Consider the following 20872-nt stretch of genomic DNA (forward strand, 5'->3'; position numbering starts at 1 on the left):
TTATATTTTAAATATGCAGTTCATCCCCTTATTACAAACTCTGGCATTTTTAGCAGAGCAATTCCAGTAATGTCACACTATATAGCAACGGTGCAGTGAAGACCACCAAGCTCCTTTCCACTTCTGATTTAATGCAGTACTCTCACCTTTCAGATTTCAGTTCTACAGCTGGTTTATGTTTCTACATTAACTAATCACAAATTAACAACTCCACCTACCATGAAAAGAGGGTATATTTCCTTAAATTTATTAAAAAAAAAAACACAAAACACAAACAACAACAAAAAACCCCAAACAAACAAAAAACAAACCAAAAAAAAACCAAAAGAAAACCCACCACAACCCAAACCCTAAAAAAAACCCCCACCAATCTTCTAAAGAACAGCAATACCGCATACAAAGTTAGAAAAAAAAAAAAAAATTCCCAGAAAAATCTACCAAGCTCCAACACAGAAGTCTGTCATTTGCCCCAAGAAGCCCGGATGGCTGTATAGGCTGACGTTTTACAGCAACCTCAAGAACAACCACTAGCTTATTCACAAGGAATAGTTCTTAAAACAGCTGGGAAGAAGATGCCTAAGAGAGGATAAGGAGGAAGTTACCTAAACATGGCCTTTTTTTGGCACATGAAAGAAGTCCTCAAAACTTGCTCTCAGATAAAAATATCCATCCAGTTTTCAGAAAATGGAGGGTCATCTTCAGTATGTTTCCCTACCCATTTAAACTTCATTCACACACACACACACACACACAAATATGCTTATGAACACCTGGAAAGAAGAAAAGATCTTCCAGTTTTAAATCTTTCAAAATGTTGTTTTCTCTACACACTGTGCCCCCTGCCTTCAAACTGTTCTGTAACAGCCAAAACTTTACAGAGCATTCATTCATCAAGCACATGGATAGCACAGAATACAGTCTCGTGAGTGAAACCCAGGGAAGGACAAAGGGAAGGTTAAATGTTTTACAAGTGCATGTTGTTCAGCAAAATTAATTACAAGCAGAACACAACAATGAACTCCACAATGAACCAGGAAGGTCAATAGCAGAAAAGCACAAACAATACATATTACCCGTTACCAAATGAAGATGATAACTACCTCACTTCCCATACACAAGTTCCTTAGTTTCTAACAAAAGAAGCTAAGTACTGTGCTGGTTTTTAAAACAACATAAAAGAGGCAGGGCACATCTATAGGAAGAATAAGCCCAGAAAGGCTGTGGCATTTCAGTTCTTAAGAGATACTAAAACTCTACTAGACAAATCAACCTGATCTGCTTGGGCCCTGCTCTGAATAGAGCATTGGACCAGATGACCTCCAGAAGTCCCTTCCAACTCAAACTACTTTACAGTTCCGTAAACTTTACATTAAACTATGAAAGTATAATCATCAATGTGTTAAGCTTCTGAGGGAACCTTGGAACATCAGAAAACTCCAAATGCAAGTTTTCCAAGTCCACAGAACTTCAAACAAGGAACTTACAGGAAACAAGTCCTCCTAGCAGTGCTCTCTCGAAGCCTCAGCACCCTGTCACGAATGTATCTAAAAGTCTGTAGAATCATTGTGATATTTACTTCTAGCACAAAACTTACCACAAATTGTCACAATTTGAGAGGAGATAAAAATACTTTTTAGCTTTATTTCTTTTTTCAGTAAAGACTGTAGATTTAAACAGCGGCACCTCACAAAAAACCTACTCTTTCTTATAAGTGGTCTCAATATTTTTACTTGTATGCTTTCTAGTATAAAGATTATACACAGAAAAAAACGTTAGTGGAACACATTTTAAAGTCAATCATCTAAAAGCCAAGCATGATTCTATTTACTTTATAAACCTACTTTTGCAGAATCAAAGTATTTTTTCCCCGAGAAGTAACCTATCCCTTACTGTAATTCTGGTGATCCTGTCCAAGCCCAATCCCCATCTCTCTCCCTGTCAGTCAATTCAAACCCTGTCTCCTGCATAGCCAGTCTCATTGATGCACCTTGCAACATTTAATTCAATGCCTCTCTCTCTGCTAGCTTTACCAAGTCCTTTATACTTTTTCAAAGGAAATAACTTTCTTCAACTTCTTGCTTCAGACTACCCAGTTAAACCCTGCCACTCCTAGTCAAATTTGTACTCCTCTAACCTCCTTCATCCTCACTTCATGTTCTTCTCATTGCTTCCCAATCACAGGCTCATTGCCTGAGGTTCATTACCTGGGTCTTCTTGTCCCTCATCTCTCATTAGATCTCCACTTTCCAGTCTTGACCAAAATGGCTCCAACCTCTGGTGCTCCCAAGATATTTTAAAATTATATGTAATGGATAGATTGCAAAATCAAATGAGCCTTATTTTATATAGAACTAAAGTAGACTCAAAGTGAGAATAAAAGTTAGAAATCTAGCAGTTACTTTGCGGTAATAAAGTATTTGAGTACTGAAAAAGAAAGACGACAGATAAAGCAATCCCCAAACAGACCGCTCAGAAAAACATTACTACTGAAAGAACAACAAACCTTCTATTATGCTTCTGCTAAGCATGGCTGCAAAATCCAAGAAACAACAAAATCAGCATGTGCCAAGCAAGTAACCCCAATACATTTTCCACCCCATATAAACAACCTGAAATTTGTCACTGTCTTCATTAAAACAATAACTACTGGTATAATCGGCAGTGTATGCCAGCCTCAACAACCGACCAACACTGAAACTGAGATTTCATGTGTTGCCTTTTCAGGGATTTTTTTAACCGGGATCCTGAAACACAGCCTTACAAATTTTCCTCAGACAGACCAAGGTAATTAAGGTAAACCAAATTTAGATGACAAATCCCTGACCCTCACATTTTTATACATGTCTTAATCCCCCTTCGTGTGCTGTGGAGATGAACAGAATAAATTGTATTTAGCAGTTTTAAGTTTGGACAGTAGAAGTTGAGAATGCTTTGGCTTTGCCTTTCAGGTGCCAAAACAAACAAAAACAACAGAGGCAATGGCCTTCTCCCCTTTTACACCTGGAAGCATAGTTACATTGCCCACAGAGAAGGAGATGATAAAAGATGCATTTTCATACTTTATTCCCTTTCACACATGGAACATTTGTTCCTGGAAAGGTGTAAAATACAAAAAATGTGTCCCCCCCAATACTGCATTATTTTAAATAATACCATATACTTGCAAGAGTCCCATTTTAAGTTTCTCCACATATCCCTGCTGGCACATGCTTCCGTGGCAAGCATTTGTTGCTTTTTAATGACTCATTACCATGCACCATATCTTTCACCTACCCTGGCTAAATTTCTTACATAGCACAGCTTTACAAACAGATAGAAAAGAGAACCAAGTTTGTCTGTTGAAATGACATGCTTCAATTGCCAAAATACCCAGCTGTGTGATGGAACATGAAAGAAAACTTCCAAAGAGCAGTTCACTGTGTCTGTGAAATAAACTGTAATGCTGACTCGTTAGATATGTAATCAGTAAAATGAACAAAGAAACTAAACATTAGCATAAAAAGCTCTCACTCACCTGCACCAGAGCCTCCTTCATTGCGGTCCAGTTTGAGACCCTCCATGCACATTCCAGTACTAGGTAAGGATTTATATGACCTTTTGACTGGCCATATTCTGTCAAAGGTTCCCACTGGTTCAATTCTTTTGAGCAACTAAGAAAAATCAAAACCATTGTCAATTTGGTTACCAAAAAAATAAAGTGTCAATAAAAGTGACTATAAATGCTGCGTATCAAAATATTATCTGCATATTTGCTTGTCTATGAACAGCTTTGCAAGCACTGCAAAAGTTTTATCCAGATGGGGAGATTTTTTTTTATTTATTACCAGTTATAATACAGAAATCTGTGAACAGGGAAGAGCTGCATTTTGTGTATCCCAGAACACCCATTTTAAATAGGAAAAACAAATTTACCTCCAGTCTGTTTCCATCAATAGCAACGTTTTTACGACACTTCAGGCATATCACTTCTGAGGGTTTGTTAAGCAAGTAAAAAATAGCTTTTTTTATTCCCCGAAGTTTCCCTTGTATCTGAGCTAATTCCTAAGCTAAGTTTATTCTCGTAACTAACGCTTCAAACCAGCCAGGTATTTTACTTCTATTGCAGGGTAAAAAAATACTTGTCCCACATCAGCTTTACCCTTACCGAATCCAATGGTCTTCCCAGAGCTGATACTCAGGAAAGATTGAGGGGGAAGCATTGTTCCGTTCATGCTCTTTTTTAGCCTTTTCCATTGCTTTTTCATAAGTTTCTTGTGCCTAAATAAAATTCAAACCATTTTATTTTTCCATCTGCTATATATACATTAACTCAACATTCTTTTCTTCAAAAAAGTGGTAAGAAAACTTTCATAAGTTCTAAGTTTAAAAAAAAAAAAAAGTTAAGTGTGTGTGTTAACTCATTCATGAATATAGTCATTATTTGGCAGCTTTACAAACATCACAAAAGTGATGGATGTGCTCAAAAATCACCTTATCTAGGTATTGCATGGCCTTAAACTACACTTTAGCCAGTAGAGAAGCTGTGACTCTTTCCATTTTAGAAGATTGAAGTTGTTTATCAATATTCAGAATATTTGCTTGCTGACCAGAATATTTATCCTCGCAGCAGAACTACCAAAATAATTTCTAACATCAAGAGTGTACCTGTTCAAAAAAGCCATGCTGTTCATAGGCAATAGCTGTTGCTGTCTCTGGGAATTTACAGCGTTTCTGCCATAGTCCAGCCCACATATCCTCCTCTTGTAACAAAGAGTAGAGCTCAGCAAGGGAATCCAGTATTTCCTAGAATGTTAAGCACACGTATTTCTCCACAGTCAAGCTTCGTTATAAAGCACAGTAGATAGCAAAACCACGTGTTCTACACTGAGGCAGATTGAGAGAGACATGGAAATAGAAGTGTTTTCATTAACTCTTTTTAAAACTCTATAAGGCAAGCAATTAGTAACAACCAAGTACTAAGAATAACACTGTATTACCTAACAAAAAAAAAAAAAAAAAAAAAAAAACAAAAACCAAAAAAACCACCCTATGGCTTACACATATCAGATCAAACCATAGAAAACAAAAATGTTTAACAAGCCAACAACTCAGTCTTTAATGTAAAAAGAGTCTGTAATATTTAGCTTCCTCAGCTGATTACAAACATGCCAAGTTAGATCATAACTACCTGACAAACTACTGAACAGAACAGCGCCTGTTTGCAGGGAACTCACATTTTGTTTAGCTAATAATTCTTTAAGGTCATATACCAATAGACTTGATTAGGGAAAGCATACTCCCTTTGAGAGAGACAGAGACAATACAGACTTCTACTCAAGATTTAAAATTGGGGTCAGAAATGGTTTCATCTAGTTCTACGGTGCTGCAGAGAATTAGTGTCAAAAGCAGATGGAGAAGAGGCAGAAAGAGAGAAAAATATGAAAATATCAATGACAGATGAAAGAAAAGCGTGAGAAGTAGGTAAGACGCAAAGTAGTCAATGTTGCAAGTATCTGTATTAACAAACACAGGACAAAGGGAATTTCTTCACTGAATTAAAAAAATTGACACTAATTTAACAAGCTTCTAAATACAAAGATTTAGAAGCGATTGTCCCCCTGTACTCAACAACTGGTGAGGACGCACCTCGAATGCTGTGTTCAGTGTTGGACCCCTCACTACAAGAAGGACATTGAGGGGCTGGAGCATGTCCAGAGAAGGGCAACAAGTTGGTGAGGGGTCTGGAGTACAAGGCTTGTGAGGAGCGGCTGAGGGAACCGGGGTTGTTCAGCCTGGAGAAGAGGAGGCTCAGGGGAAACCTTATTGCCCTCTACAACTACCTGAAAGGAGGGGGTAGCGAGGTGGGTGTTGGTCTCTCTTCCAAGCTAACAAGCGATAGGATGAGAGGAAATGGCCTCAAGTTGTGCCAGGGGAGGTTTAGATTGGATATTACGAAAAATTTCTTCACTGAAAGGGCTGTCAATCACTGGAACAGGCTACCCAGGGAAGTGGTTGAGTCACCATCCCTGGGGGTATTTAAAAGATGTGTAGACATGGTTCAGTGGTGGACTTGGCAGTGTTAGTTTTACAGTTGGAATCAATGATCTTAAGGGTCTTTTCTAATCTAAATGATTCTATGATACTACACTGTCGCTGTGTTTTTCTGTTCACGTTTCATAAGGTATTTCCATTAATATAACACTACCTGTTGAGGAGGAGTTATGCTTTCCTGCTCATAAAATTCTGTTGTCTGTTTAGGCTTAATTTGTAGACTCAGTCCTTTTTCAAAGGCTTGATGTTCCAGCATCAGTGTAGAACGAAACCAGAGATTGTGAGTTTTACCCAAGTATTTCAGTACACAAGGTCTGATGGGAATGGGAGGAACACACTGTGACATTGCTTCCACAAAGCAATTCAGTGCACTTGGCTGGCAATCTCGCTGTACTTGATGGCTACCACTGCACAAGAAGGGGCTTATTTCACCTGCTAGAGCCTAGAAGAAAAAAACATAAGAGAAAGGTATCTGTTCATTCAGATTCTTCAATTATTTAGATTAAAAATCTTATTAATACAGGGAACAATCATTTGATAAGCATATTTCTCTTTGTAGATTGAAGAGCCTTACTTATTTCAAAAGAGGTACTGATAGAGGTATACAGCATTCACTAGTCAAAGAATGGCAAACTCCTCAAAGCAAGTGAGCAAGTCACTTATCACACAAATACATTTTCCTGAAACACCAGTCATTTACAAAGAGGAATTTGTAAGTGAGGAGACAGAGATTCTCACATGTTGTTGTCTGTCAGACAAGATTTTCCAAAGTCGTGAAAAAAGCTGTATCCAAGTCTTCTCTGCTAATGGTGTAGAAATATGACATAACTGAACAAAGGCACTGAGCAATGCTCCAGTCTAGAAACAAAGAGAGATGTATATAAATGGGAAGAATACAGTTCACATTTATACAGTTGTTTAAGCAGTAATGTAAATGCCTTTTCCAACCAACATATCAAAAACATGCTTCCTTTAGCAATACAGACTACTGTAACAAGAATTTAAACCTATTTTCTTGTTAGCTGAGACTAATTCATTACTATAACCATTTAAAAAAAAAAAAAAGAAGGAAAAAGGAAAGAAGTTGATGAGTTCAGTAACAGGAATGATCAAGTTAATTGGATAGAGCTGTTACTACTATGAGAATTATTTCAACATTACTTTCAGCTAAAATTATCTTCTTAGAAATTATTTAAACATAAGATGCTGATACACTTTTTTGATCCTATACCCTGTCTTTGCCACCACTATTTTCTCAACTGAAGAGTTAAAATACACTTACAGGTAGAGGAGTACGAACTAAGTATGTAGCAAAGGGATAGAGTAACAACTAGTGATTAAGTGAAGGCTTAAGAATTTTTTACCCTGTACAAATAAGAAATTACATCAGATTGTAAGAGATGGCTACAGGAAAAAGAAATCAGCTAAAAAACACAGAAATGTGAGAGAAAAAAAACTGGGAAAAAAAAGTGAGGTCAGTTTGAAGATTTCAGTATTAAAATGATTTGTCAGGAAACCAATGACCTGTACCAACCTTCACTTCTCGAAGAGAGTCAAGAAATTTGTCATGCCGGTTGGTCAACATGTGCAGCTGATTGCCAATGTCCTTCTCAGAAAGTTCCTTAGTTTTAGGTGTACTGGTCTGATCTCCCGGAGCCAATTCAATGTCTATTTCAACATCCTATACAGAAGTAAACAACTCAAAGCCTGCAGATATTTTCTAAATATTTTTGCTTTTTTTCCAAACACATACAAAATACCCTTCCAATCAACTTATTTTAGGCCTCACTATTTCTGCTAGTTCTTCAGGTTCAGATATAGAATTGATATAATAAAGAAAAGGCTAAATGAATGACTGCAAGTTCTGAGAAACCTATGCATGGTTAAAGTACAACATATTAAACACAAGATGAAACGAACAATCGGTTCATATCATCTTCAAGACATATTCTCCAAACCGATGAGAAACTAGGAAGAGCTATATTCCATCAAAAAGACTTCTTTTTGTACAGTAATTTCTGTAAGTTACCTCCTCTTTGGATTCACTGTTTTCCCTTTCACGAGGCTCTTGTTTGACATGGGTTACCATAGCAAATGCCGCTCTGTCATGACTGTCAGCAAGGTTGATAACATTGGTGATAGAGGGCAGCATAGCACCCTGACAGCTTGTCCCAATTGTAGTATTTCTCTCACACACTGCCAACAGGAGCTAGGACATTAAAAAGCAAGGAGAGTTTTTAAATATAAATCTACTGTAGTTGTTTTTCAAGCCTCACCTCAAAATGCTGAAGAAATAGGAATCTTCTACGCCTAAATTCTGTATTTTGTTTGGTTTTGAGTACCCTCAATCACCTAATGTATACACCCTCCCCATTACAATGAAAGTCCTCCCAAAAAGGATGTGGAAAAAAAAAACCCCACATGGCTGTTTTTATATCTCTGGAAGGAGTTCTAATACTTTTAAGAGTACAAAGTTATCCTTACAGTCACTTTAAACTCATGTTATAATATGCAAATTGTTTTAAAAAAAATTAGGTTTGGTCCCATCTTGTTTTAAATAAACCAACCAACAATGCAATTTAATTTCAAAGCAATCCCACCTAACAGTTGTCATACCACCAGAGCAGACACTCTAGCCTTAACCGTTTTCTTGAAATCATCCACTATAACAATTCTTCTATTTTTTTATAATCACCATCGTTTTTAAGAGATGGGTTTTCTGAAGAAGTATTAACCTAGTCATCAGGCTTTTTGCAGAGAAAATAGATTTTAAAGGTTGATATTAAAGCCACTTTCCAAGCATCAGCATCTCATGGTTTAGACACTGTATTTATTTTTAAGCATCACTGGAAGTATTTGAGTCAGCGGACTTCGTATTTTTAGCTTTGATACAGGTAATACATACAAAACACACATTGCATAATGCTTTTACACACAGCCAAAAAAAAATGGGGAATAAAACATATTTCTAGAATGATAACTGTATTTCTGATACAAATAATTTCCCTACCTCAATGCACTGTTTTATCCAAAAGTGATTTCCCATTGCTTCCCAGTTTTGAGAACAGGTCACATAAAGTAGGCGCTCATAAACACGACGTTTCATCGAATTGTCAAAGACCTCAAAAAATTTGGCTCGTATGAGGGGCTGGGCACAACGCAAACCCGAAAGAAATGCTGGCTCAAGTTTAGCAGTAAGTTCACTACCAGAAAGATTCTCATCCCTAAAATGAATAAAGAGGAAATGACAGAGGCATTAGAAAGAGAAGCCTTCTAGGTTTTGTATATAAAACACTAAATATCAAAAGAGGTGAAGTTCTATAGAAGCCCACATGGTGTGGCATGCATCCAGGTGCAGCATTTTGAGAGAAACAGCAAAGAAAAGATTGCTGCTTCTTAGAAAACTGCCCCAGAACTATTGTAAAAACTCTTTCAGGATAAAGTCTTATCATAAGTGTGAAACAATTTCAGCCACATCTGTATGTTGTTTGAAATGCCAAATGATATTGATAAAAACTTCTGACCACCATGTCCACACCAGGGCTTTGCACAGTTAACCAGAAAACAGAACAGCAACAAACAGTAACCCAAAACGTGAGTCATCAGCACAAAATTAAATACCTCGCATTTTTTGAGAAGGTAACTATTTTGATTATTTCATCATGTTACAAAACCTGCCAGTTTAGCTAGCAAAATATAATTTAAAATAAATTTCCAAGGGGGAAAAAAAAAAAATAATCTTTATACCCTTGCATGTGAAAAGACAGACAGATTTCAGCTGTCACCACAGCATTTAGAATGCAACCAGCTACAAGGATGCCCTGGTAACTTGGGAAAGGAAGAGGTTGGGGCAGTGGAGATATTTTAGCAGAGCCAAAAAGGAAATTCTTTCTAAGGAAATTCTATTTTCAAATTGTCTTCCATAAATACAAATTGTGGTCTCAGTGAAATGAATTGATTTTGCATTTCGGAGGGGGGTGGGGGGGTGGAATCACTTAATTCAGACCTAAAAAGATTGATGGTATGTTATAAAGGTCATATATGGTACAAATTATGAACCAATAAGCTGCAATAAATGATTAATTGCTATAATTACCTATAGACATAGTTAACAAGGTCTAAGAACTGGGCATTTAATTCAAGGTCTTCTGGAAAACGCTTTTCAATGTAAGTCATCATTTTCACTAGTAAAATGGACTTCTCCCGGAGAGTAGGTGTCTGCGATAAAAGAAGACATGATTAATTTTGTCAATTCATCTTAAAACGTGCAGACAACTGGCACATTCAAAGTACACCTCAGCCATCCTTTATATCACTCTTTCACTTCTAAAGGACTGAAAAATAGCTTGGTAGAAGGTCATAGTTCTTAAAAAGAAAAATAACCCAAGCATTTTTCCTTCTAATAGATGTTAGAGAAATTTAAAATTATGACTAAAAACATGTTTAAGTTGTTCAATGATTACACAAATCTAACGTATATGTTAAAAGTGTAGGTCTTTTTATACAGTACTAGATTGTCAAGTACTCAATTCTAACAGAAAATATGGCAATTTGAGGAGGCCACAAAATGTTACAGGAATAACACAATTTAAACCAGCATTAGTCATCCTCCTCCTGAAGAATCTCTCTATCCAAGTTAATGTGAAACATATTTTAAAATTTTTACTTCAAAACAAAGTCCTCAGAAAACAGCACTTGAGATCAAACACCTAATATAACCCTATAAAATGCTAAGCATCTTTAACTCCAGCTACTTTCACAAGGGATGCAAAATATTCCAAACCTCATCAAGGACATCTAAACATATATAACATATCCTTACAAACCTCACTGTCAAAAACTGACAAATTATAACAGTGGCTCATAATTATTTAGCATTTGAGAGCAATAATTATTTTATCTTCTCAATTTACCTGATTAGCTGCCATTGGGGAATTGTTTTTCACCCACTCTTCCACTATTTTTACCACTGCACGAAGAATTTTGGCATCAGTAGATTTTTCAATGAGAGATGTTAGAATAGCTTGTATAAAATTTTTCCTCATTTCCATGCTCATCACAGCCAGGCGAGTTTTCACAAGATCCAGGCTTAGCATTACCAGTTCACTTGTACCTGCTATGGATACAAAAAAAAGGATTAGAATTGTGTGTACACCTATAAAAAGCCTAGTAAATAAATTTTCAATATAACCTACTGTAATTTTAAAAATAGCAACAACAGTATCAGTTACATGGAAATATATCACTAGAAATACTGTTTTCAGAATTACTACTTTCCACTCCCAAACAACTGAGATTCCTTCCAAAAAAACCCAAATCCATTCAAAATCCTAAAGGCAAGCCTGTGTGGTTTCATTTCAGTAAATCTTTGGTATAAGGTATTACAGAAGCCCAGTACTGAAAAACCGCAATTAAACTTGTGAAAGAAATAGTATGCGATGCAGCACACCTGTTCTGTTAATTTCCTGACTTGCTTATCTGTCAAGTTTAATAATTTTCCAATTGTTTCTCAGTGTAAATAAAATTTGCAAGGTTCTCATTTAATATGGGCTGGGAATCTAACAGCAGCAATTCTTTCGAAGTATTTTCTTCAGTAGCTTATTCATTAATAAATCACAGTGCTCTTTACTAGCACTGAATTTTCTTCTACAAGAACATCTGATTTTTTCCAATGACTCATGACCTAATTCATTTGATGATGGAACTGTACAGACTGAAATGGATGCTCTTTTAAGAAAAAAACAAAAGCATCAGCTCCAACAAGTTCATTTTACAAACAGTTGTTCCAATATTATCAAATAGGAAGGCATTAAAAAAAAGTGAAAGCACAGAACAATCAAAAAAATTCAGACCCTCAATACTATAAACTCGTGAAGAATTTCAGTATTTCTGTATATGTTGTACCTAAACAAATATTCACTAACCATTCACTGAAATGTTTGGGTTAATACTGAAATTCATACCTTAAGCAGGCAACAGGAACTCAAAGTGTGTTTTCATCCTTCAGTACTTGTAATATTTCTCACTAATGCTGAAGTATTTTTCAACATGCAGTAATGCACACAAAACTCTACAAAATCATTTGAATCCCTTTAGGATGAAGAGATTTTAATACTTCACAACACTTCCAATCATTAACAACCTTAGACTATATTATGAAATACCTGTATTTGCTTCTGCTGTTCCCGCTGTAGCCTGTGGGTTTAAATGTTCCCTGACCATCTTCTGCAGAGATCGCATAAAAACCGAAATCAATCTGTCAATATAGCTGGGATTGTTACTGCACGCAGACTTCAGAATCATTAAAGTACCTATAGATAAAAACAGTACTTCAGGAAGTAAAACTTCATTTAGGCACGACCTGAGTAAGGAATAGGTTTTCAATATGAATGTTCTCCTTCTGTGAAAGAACAAAGAACACAAGAAAACATTCTAGCTGTATTTTGTCCTGCCATGAAAGAAGCCTGGGACTACCCAAGTTACAAACACTAGAATTCTGGATAGATTTGAAGAAAAATGTCAGACTCAACTTTAGTCTAAGACTAAGAAGTTATTGCTGCATTAATCAAAATATTTGAAAGTTCTGTATATAAGTGTGTAATGGAGGGTAAGGAGAATAAAGGGAAGACAGAAAGAGAGGGACTGAGAGCAGATACTTCCCCAAGTCCTTGAAAAAAAGAAAAGGGGGCAGGGAGAGAAGTGTAGTTAACCAGGCAAAATGAAACTACTCCTTGTGTTGCATATTTGGTTTAGCAGCAAAACTTTTACATGAATAGGCCTGCATTTAGTAATTAACAATAAAAAAAAATACACAGCCTTGGTTTTCTAATCTAGAAACTTTATAAAGCTTCATAAATCAGTTACTGTAGATTGAAAAAGTTAACACTATTTTAACAGGTAGCTTTGGCACAGTTTATAAATGCATGATGCCTACAACATCACAGTCCCTTCAAATTACACAAAGTTGTTAACAATGCCTATCCTAATATATGCTTATTTATATACATGCAAACCAATTGGTTTTAGCAGTATCTATGCTTTAAAATACTTCACTCAAAAAAAAAAAAAAAAAAAAAAAAAAAAAGTACACACATCCTGTCAAACCATACCCTCTAAAACACCTACAGCTATCCCCTTTCCTTACTGGAACTTCATAATTCAAGAAAAACCTACAATATTCATAGAAGCGTGCTTTGTTCGTTGAATGGCTGCTTCAAAAGTTTTTATTTCTTTTCCTGCTCAGACGTGCACAAAATTTGGCACACAAAGTTCAGCCTCTTAAACACAGACTTAATAAGATATGCACCACCTGACAGTTAGATTGTAGTGCTGCTTTTAAATGAGCTCTGCACCCAGTGTAAGAAACATCTTTCTTGGTTAGTTTGTTGTAAAGTACATCCTGACATCTGACAAATAGGCAATTCCCAAAGTGAAATTACATCTATACAGATCACAGAGTAGAATAGTGAAGGACATTTGCCATTTAAATCAGCAAGTTTTCCAAAATTGTGCAATTTCAGGTCTGTATTACGAACACAACCAGTTCTGGGACAAACTGTATTATTCCAATATATCTTTGTAATTGTAATATGTAGCTGAGCTCTCTACCAGTTAAGTTAGTATAAAGTACAAGAAAAGAAGAACATTTCAGCTCTTCAGAATGGTATACGCTAAAAATTCAGATTTGCTCACTCAAGAAAAAACAGGTTTTTTGCAATTTCTTACTGAGAATTCAAGATCTATAAATACATAAGTCTTCCTATACTATTTAAATCAGCTGATTTCTTGAAATATTCTATTGTATCTCAGAGTAGTACCTAGAGGATTTTGGTTTTTTCCATGTAACAAGTTTCCAGTAACTTTTACTTTATATTTTGGTTGGGTAATCTGAATGCTGAATCTTTTTCCTAAGCACTTGGAATACCAAAGGCTTCCATCTAACACAGCTGCAGCTCCCCACTTCCAATAATTGCTCCCAAGTCAGCTACCAGGAGAAGACAGGATGCAATGAACCCCCCAGTCCCTTTCTTCACAGATGACAGACATCCCAAGCTCATCTCCCACAGCTTCCTCTGCATGATACCAGGTTTCAATTTCCTTACAGAAAATAAAAGCTTGTGACAAAGATCATACTTGATAATGGACACCCTACATACATCTACTAGAGATGTGGGAAACCTACCGAAGAGCTGAGAAGGGTTGGCATTAGTGGCCTTTTCATAATTAGTAAGTCCTTCATAAATAACCTTTCCAACTGCAGCATAAAGGCACTCCAGCTCTTCATACTTTGAAGCTACACTTGAGGTACCTGCAGAGTTTAGAGAGTTGTGTTTAGTTTTGGTTACATTAGCCACAAAACAGGCAAGAAACAGTTACACTGTGAACATAGAGTCATCTATACCATCATCAGAACTTTACCTTGCTAATAAACCAAGGTAACGCAAGCAAATCCCTCATTTATGTCAAACTCTTTATTGCACAACCGTGTCTCCTATAGTAGTGTACCACTACTTCTAAGTAACTCATATTGATGAGAAGTCTTAGATTACTGATTTTTTTTTTTTTTAAGAAAAGATTATCTACATTAGTTTAGATTAAGACAGGCCATATTACCTATTGTCTTTCTTTTTTACACTCTGTCTCCCTTCCTTGTTTTAGCAAAACAGCAAAGCTTAACAACTAAAAAACTGCATTTCTGAAGCTGAAAAATTATAATTGCAAAAATACATTAAATTTATAGCATGCATTTCTTGAACCAAAATTATGACAGCCACAGGTTATTAAGTTTTTATGTCAATGGATAATGATGTATTCCATATGATTACTTATTTCAGCTTTTCTTTTTTTAAACAGAGGTTGAAAGTGCAAGCTAAAATGGACCATTAAATGCAGGAATCATAAAACAGAATATTAGCACGTTCCAAAGAGTGTCTTCACCCTGCCCTTAATCACTTAAGTTATGCAGTAATAAAGGATAAAAGGAGGAAGACAATACCACATACTTGAAAAAAAATAGGGAAAATCCCCATCAAGCGAGAAAGCAAACTGTGGACTGCTCTCAAAACCTTGGTGTTTCCGCAAGTCATACAAGCTGCTACACCTCGTTGCAGGGGTTTGAAGCTGCTAAGGATAGCAGGGGGCTGCAGTACAGTTAACAGGAAACTTAAGACCTCTAAGCCAGTGCAAATGTTGGCAAAGTTGGCCTGATTGGGCTGTTCCTGAAAGAACACATACAAAAATGCAGAGAGTGAGGGAAATCACACAAATATTACACAGACTAGTAAGTCCAGATCAAATCTGTTGAAAACCTGTAATAAAGTTGAGGTTTCTACATTAGCAATGTTTCACATCAATCTTTTGGATAAGTCATGCAATATAAAATGTAAAATATAAGGTGCTATAAAATCTTTAACCATAAACATGTTACTTAAGCATTTACAGTATGTTCCTCCTGATGTTTTTTGTGGTCCTCAGTTTTTAAAGTTGCCCACAACCTTGCCGTTTAGAAATGCTTTCGACGGAGGATAATGGTTTTGGTTTTTTTGTCAACAACTTTCAGAGACAGGCCTTCAGTGAAGAGCTAAAACAGCACATTCTATGATAAGTTATATCTTAAAGGTTAGAAAAGGGGATATTTGGAATTAAAGAAAAAAGAAAATAAAATATTCTTAGACATATCTTTCTATATCTACAAATGATCATTAAGATAGTAAATTAGTCTGTCTTTTGAAGAAGCTTTTTTCCTTTTTCTGAATCTCCTCAATAACCGATGCCACATAGCACAAAATTAAGATACAAAATTCCTGTTCCAGAGCGCTTATATCCTTGTATTAAATAAACACCAACCACATCCACCTTCCTCAGGGCTGAGGGGTGGTATGGTGCATTTGTTTTGAGGTGGAGGAAGGAGAAGCGGAGTGGGCTAAGTTTTGATTTTGGCTCGCTCTTAGATGCAGTGCACTTTGCCCACCTTCCTCAAATTCATGAAAGATGATAAACAGAAAGATTTGTCTGAAAAGCAGAGAAAAAAAGAGAGCAGCTCATGTTCTGGAAGCATATGAACTCTCTGAATTGCACTTTTAGACCTCCACCGTCTTCCCCTCTGTTCCAGAAAGGGAAGGCAATGATGGTCTGTACATAACTTGTAGCTCTTCTTCAACTCACAACTTTCTCTGTCTTCAGTGCTGAGGAATGATTAAGGTCACAATTTTCCTGAAGTCATACTGCTGTTGCTGCACAGCCTCCATCACTTGGCACTTAAATAGCTTTCCAATTGTGTAAGTGAGGAAGAGGAGTGGAAGGTAAACCTTGTGCAACAATGGTTGGAACTGACTGCAGTTCTTCCTGTTGCAGGCTATCAAATGCCATCAACAAGAAAAAAGATTATTAATTTTAATAGCAATTTTCACTCAGGTTGCACACTACTTGAGAAAAGATGAGTAAAGCAACACGTATTAGCTCCCTGGAGCGCTATCGACACTCGTAAGCCCAAAACAAATGGAGAGAAGGATAAAAGCAGATACTTTCAAGGACTATCTCCATAAAGACAACAGCATTATGGAAATATAGGACATTTAGATCAACATTTGGAAAAAATGGGCCACAGTAAATTTTTGTGTAATCTTAGACATTTTAAAGTTTCCAAAAGTAGGATATATTACTCCTATATCTTAAGAAACAGGAACGTGACATCAAGAGAGCTCCTAAAAATTTAGCACAGTAAGAGTTGCTAGTCCATTAAATAGCACAATACAAATACAATAGGTGTAGAAAAACTTATTATACAGCAAAAAGCATACAGATAGCATACAGATGACAAAACAAAATATGTTGCATCATCAAATACAGCAAGCTAGCCTTTCAGTGAACTCCATATTAGTATAACATAGTCAGAAAACTAGAAACCAATAAAATCAATTTGTAAAACTCCCTACTAAAAAAGACCAAAACAAAAAAACAAACAAACAAAAAAAAACCCACAAACCCCAACCACTAGGCCACACAAACAAGCAAACTACAACCTATTTAAAAATTGAAGTAACATAAGAAGTTACTCCATCTGCTCCTAAGTACTGCAGCTATGCAAATTATAACCACTGATGCAATTCACATACTTAACGATTTACATATTTCAATACAAAGAGGAAAATATTAAGAGTGTAAAAATCGGTATCCAGATATCATTAGTATTCAATCAAATATGTGCTACTGAAACCTAAAGACCTACAGGACTGGAATGTTACCTACCACAGTCATTAGCAGCTTATCAAACCACTGCAACTTCAGTTCTGATTTTGGCCACATGTCTGGTCGTAAAGCTGTTTTCAGAAGGTTGACACAGCGGCGAGATAGCAATTCCCCAGGAGATCCAGCAGTGTTTGAGTTGTCATTTACCTAGCAATTAATCAGAGTTAACAAAATTACACCCTTTTATAACCAAATCATTAATTTATTATGCACTCCAAGCAAGCATATAATTTCTTATTTCTGAAATGGATGAGCTTAAGTAGTTTTATCAGTATAGTCACAGAGTATTTAACTGCATAAAAAGCTGACAACTAATAGTAAACATCAGAGCTGCTGTTTAAACTGCTATCTAATTACCCCAAATGACCCACCAAAGGTATATTAAAAAAAAGTTTAATCCCATACATTATTACTACAACTCTGAACATGCTCAAGATGGTTAATCTCTTCTGTTTGCAAGGTATCCCTAAACATATGTAGCTCTTTGCTCAATTCATCTTTATACTTCAAGAGCACGTCTATTCTGTGCAATGGACTGTGGAGCATAACATCCCATGTTACTTACCAGCTGAGTCTGCTGCAGAAGCAGAAGCCATAAAATTTGTCAGCTTTGAGCTATACCCAGCTAATTTGCCCCACTCTAGAAAAGTTAATTCTTCACAAAATTTGGTGAAAAGCTTTAGTTCTACAAGCTGCCTGAAAAGAATTCCACGTATTTGATCTTGAAAATACAATTACAATCGCTACCCTTAGATACATGATTGACATAGTCCTTCCCTATTAAACTCTCTAAATATTCTTCAGGCTTTGGTTAAAATATTCTTGCTGTTAAATGTAGACAATAGAACAAGCATACTTTGCAGTATCAGGCAAATATATAAATGAATTAGGAAAAAACACTTATGGGAACTTTTCGAAGCCTTTGCCTGGCTCCAGCCAAATTCTACTAGTCACATTTATTTCAATCATGTCACTCCTGATATAGTACTTGCTTGAAAAGAGAAAGTAAATAACAAACAAAATGCTACAAGTGATCAACAGCACAGTAAAATGGACACACTTTCAATTTCAAAATCTGGATTGCAACCATTCACATTTAAAGTTTTAATTTCAAAGTGCACGCTCCCTGCATCAAGCTACAAACATACCAATCCAACAATAAGAAGCTAAAGCATACCTCTCATGTATCATAGCCATCTTTTGTGAAATGAAAAACATGCAGAAACTGGTTATCAAATTCAATTTCTTTCTTCCTTAAAGTAAAAACATTTTACTTTGTGTACAATTTTGCATTAAAGTTTCTAACCTTTCAGCAAAAAAAGTATACAAACACTAGAACAATCCAAGCATAAGAGGACTCATCAAAAGAGGGGTTTATGGGTTTGGATACTGATGCCGCATAGGTATTTGCATATCAGAATAAACTTACTACCTGGCAAGCAATTCTAATCAAGAAATTCACAACTGTATCTGTATGCTGCTTGTCAATTGGCTTGGAAAGAAGCGCATCAGCTCCTGGCAAGGACTGGCTACGTCCAAATACCTGCATGTATACAAAGCACAAAAACCATAAGCAACATTGAAGGATAACAACAAGCAGAAGAGATTTAAAATATTTTCTAAAAGTTTAAATTTCAATTCGGGGAGTTTCAAGTTATGTGGAAAAAACAAGCAAACTAAATTGCAAATTATAAATTCAGAGTCTTCTGAACAAAATCTCAATTTTTCTTACAGCACTTATTGCTCCTGTAGCTGTCCTGAAACGTTTTACTTCTTGGCCAGAATCAACAGACAATCCTCTTTTAACAGCAGATGAGGCAGAACTGGCTCCTTCTCCACTTGCACTTGAATCCATATCTGAATCTGGCTGAAATAACAACGTGCATGTTAAAAAAAAGCATTTAACTATATAATAGTTCAATCTTTACCAGTTATTTAGACTTCCTACCTGCTGGTCTTTAATTCTTTGCAATTCCCATTTAATAACTACTTCAGCAAGATCCACAGCTAATTTTCTTTGCTCTATTGTAACGCTGGGAGTGAAACCCAGTCTCTGCATGGCACTAACCATATGCTGAACCAAGTGATGTCTCACTGGATAATAAACCTGAAAAGATGGTTTCACAGTCATGTTAGCCATTAAGCAATAAAAATCTACACAAAAACTACAGAATTGAAATAAAGCAAAATGGTAAAACCGTCTTTAATCCCAAACTTTTCTAAATCCGTACCATGTCAAATTTTTGCAATCCGGAAGAATAACTGGTGCTTTGAAAATAAAATTTTGCCTACAATTTTCAGTAGTCACTACTGATTTAATGCACCCAAATGAAGATGTTCTTTTGAACATACAGGATTTTTCTCAAGGATCAATTATTCCAATTTTTTTTCCGATCCTTTGAGAACGCTACAGTTCACATTGGAACACCCTCAGATATTTTTTTCAAAAAGTATTGTGGCATCAATTCCTGAAAAGTGACTTAAATCCATATTAGCTAATTGTCACTCTGTATCATATTTTAATATGCATTTTCAAAAATGCTCCTATATTGACATTCTGTAGCATTCCCCCATTTGTTTAATGTGTCCCAACATACATCAACTGGAGATAAAAGCTGCCTAGTTAACCCCACAGAATATATAAAGACAAACAAACAATGAGTACTGGAGGATGGAAAAGAGTATGATCCTGCACTTTTTTTCAACAACTCTTAAAGAATCTTCACAGCTCTGTTAAAGAGCACTGCTAATGCACATGCAATGAATTAATCTTGCAGACTTTCACCTAACATTTTGAATTCTAACTTCAATCATGATAAAGCTCACTAAGTGGTTTGCTATTTAATTTTAATAGCTGTTTTCAGTTTTAAATAAATATCTTTGCAGACAGCTGATGCCTTCTGAAGCTAAACCATATAAATCAGATTATGCTATTTTCTAATTAAACTGCAGTCTACCTTTACCAAAATAAATGGTACAAGTACCTTGAAATGTTGTACTATCAAGTGCAAAATATGTACTAGTTGGGGAACCGTATGACCCTCTTCCACAATGATTTTTCGTGTCCAGTGAGTCAGCATCTGATGTCCATCCTCCATTCGAGCAGGCACAGCTGGAGTCAGAATTGCCATCGCTTGTCTGACAATAGCTCGGGCCTCCATCGCATGAGCTTTTAGAAGACTGTGAAAAACCTAAACAGCAAAGTTTCTGATCAACGTTGACATTATACATAATTACAACAATAAAGCCTTTATAAAGAAAGAGAAACTACAACATATGTTTTCTAAACACAATCATTTTTTCCTAAAGGCCCATAATTTAGTAAATATATGATGATACTTCATCATCAGAAGTATACAGCATACACTTCTGTCTCCCTTACATTCCCTTTTTCTTCCTCGCTCTCCACTGTCCAATTTGAAGTTTTCCTTTGGTCCCCACATTCTGTTTCAACTGAAACGTCTTTCTCTTAAATGAAGAAACATTACCAGTTTTATTAATTCAACCAAAAGGACTTTTCATTTTCCCATTTACCCTCTCTGTTTTCACTTATCTTCAAACTTCTTTCTATACTCTCCTACCCCCAAATAAATTT

The 20872-nt window shown here is 36.0% G+C and overlaps 1 protein-coding gene across 1 annotated transcript in view; it reads right to left on the reverse strand.

The window, feature by feature from the left end:
• Positions 1-20872, reverse strand: part of LOC104135847 (transformation/transcription domain associated protein) — a 98918-nt gene that overhangs the window by 35225 nt on the left and 42821 nt on the right. The window contains 18 exon segments of the mRNA XM_035889237.1: positions 3515-3650; positions 4145-4257; positions 4645-4782; positions 6185-6472; positions 6769-6888; positions 7565-7711; positions 8060-8239; positions 9041-9254; positions 10127-10248; positions 10944-11146; positions 12195-12341; positions 14213-14338; positions 15029-15248; positions 17278-17424; positions 18710-18820; positions 19010-19144; positions 19226-19384; positions 20262-20468. Of these exon segments, the coding sequence (XP_035745130.1) occupies positions 3515-3650; positions 4145-4257; positions 4645-4782; positions 6185-6472; positions 6769-6888; positions 7565-7711; positions 8060-8239; positions 9041-9254; positions 10127-10248; positions 10944-11146; positions 12195-12341; positions 14213-14338; positions 15029-15248; positions 17278-17424; positions 18710-18820; positions 19010-19144; positions 19226-19384; positions 20262-20468 (2913 nt within the window).

Source organism: Egretta garzetta, unplaced genomic scaffold (genome assembly GCF_000687185.1).
Source record: "Egretta garzetta isolate BGI_Z169 unplaced genomic scaffold, ASM68718v1 scaffold292, whole genome shotgun sequence".
NCBI lineage: Eukaryota > Metazoa > Chordata > Aves > Pelecaniformes > Ardeidae > Egretta > Egretta garzetta.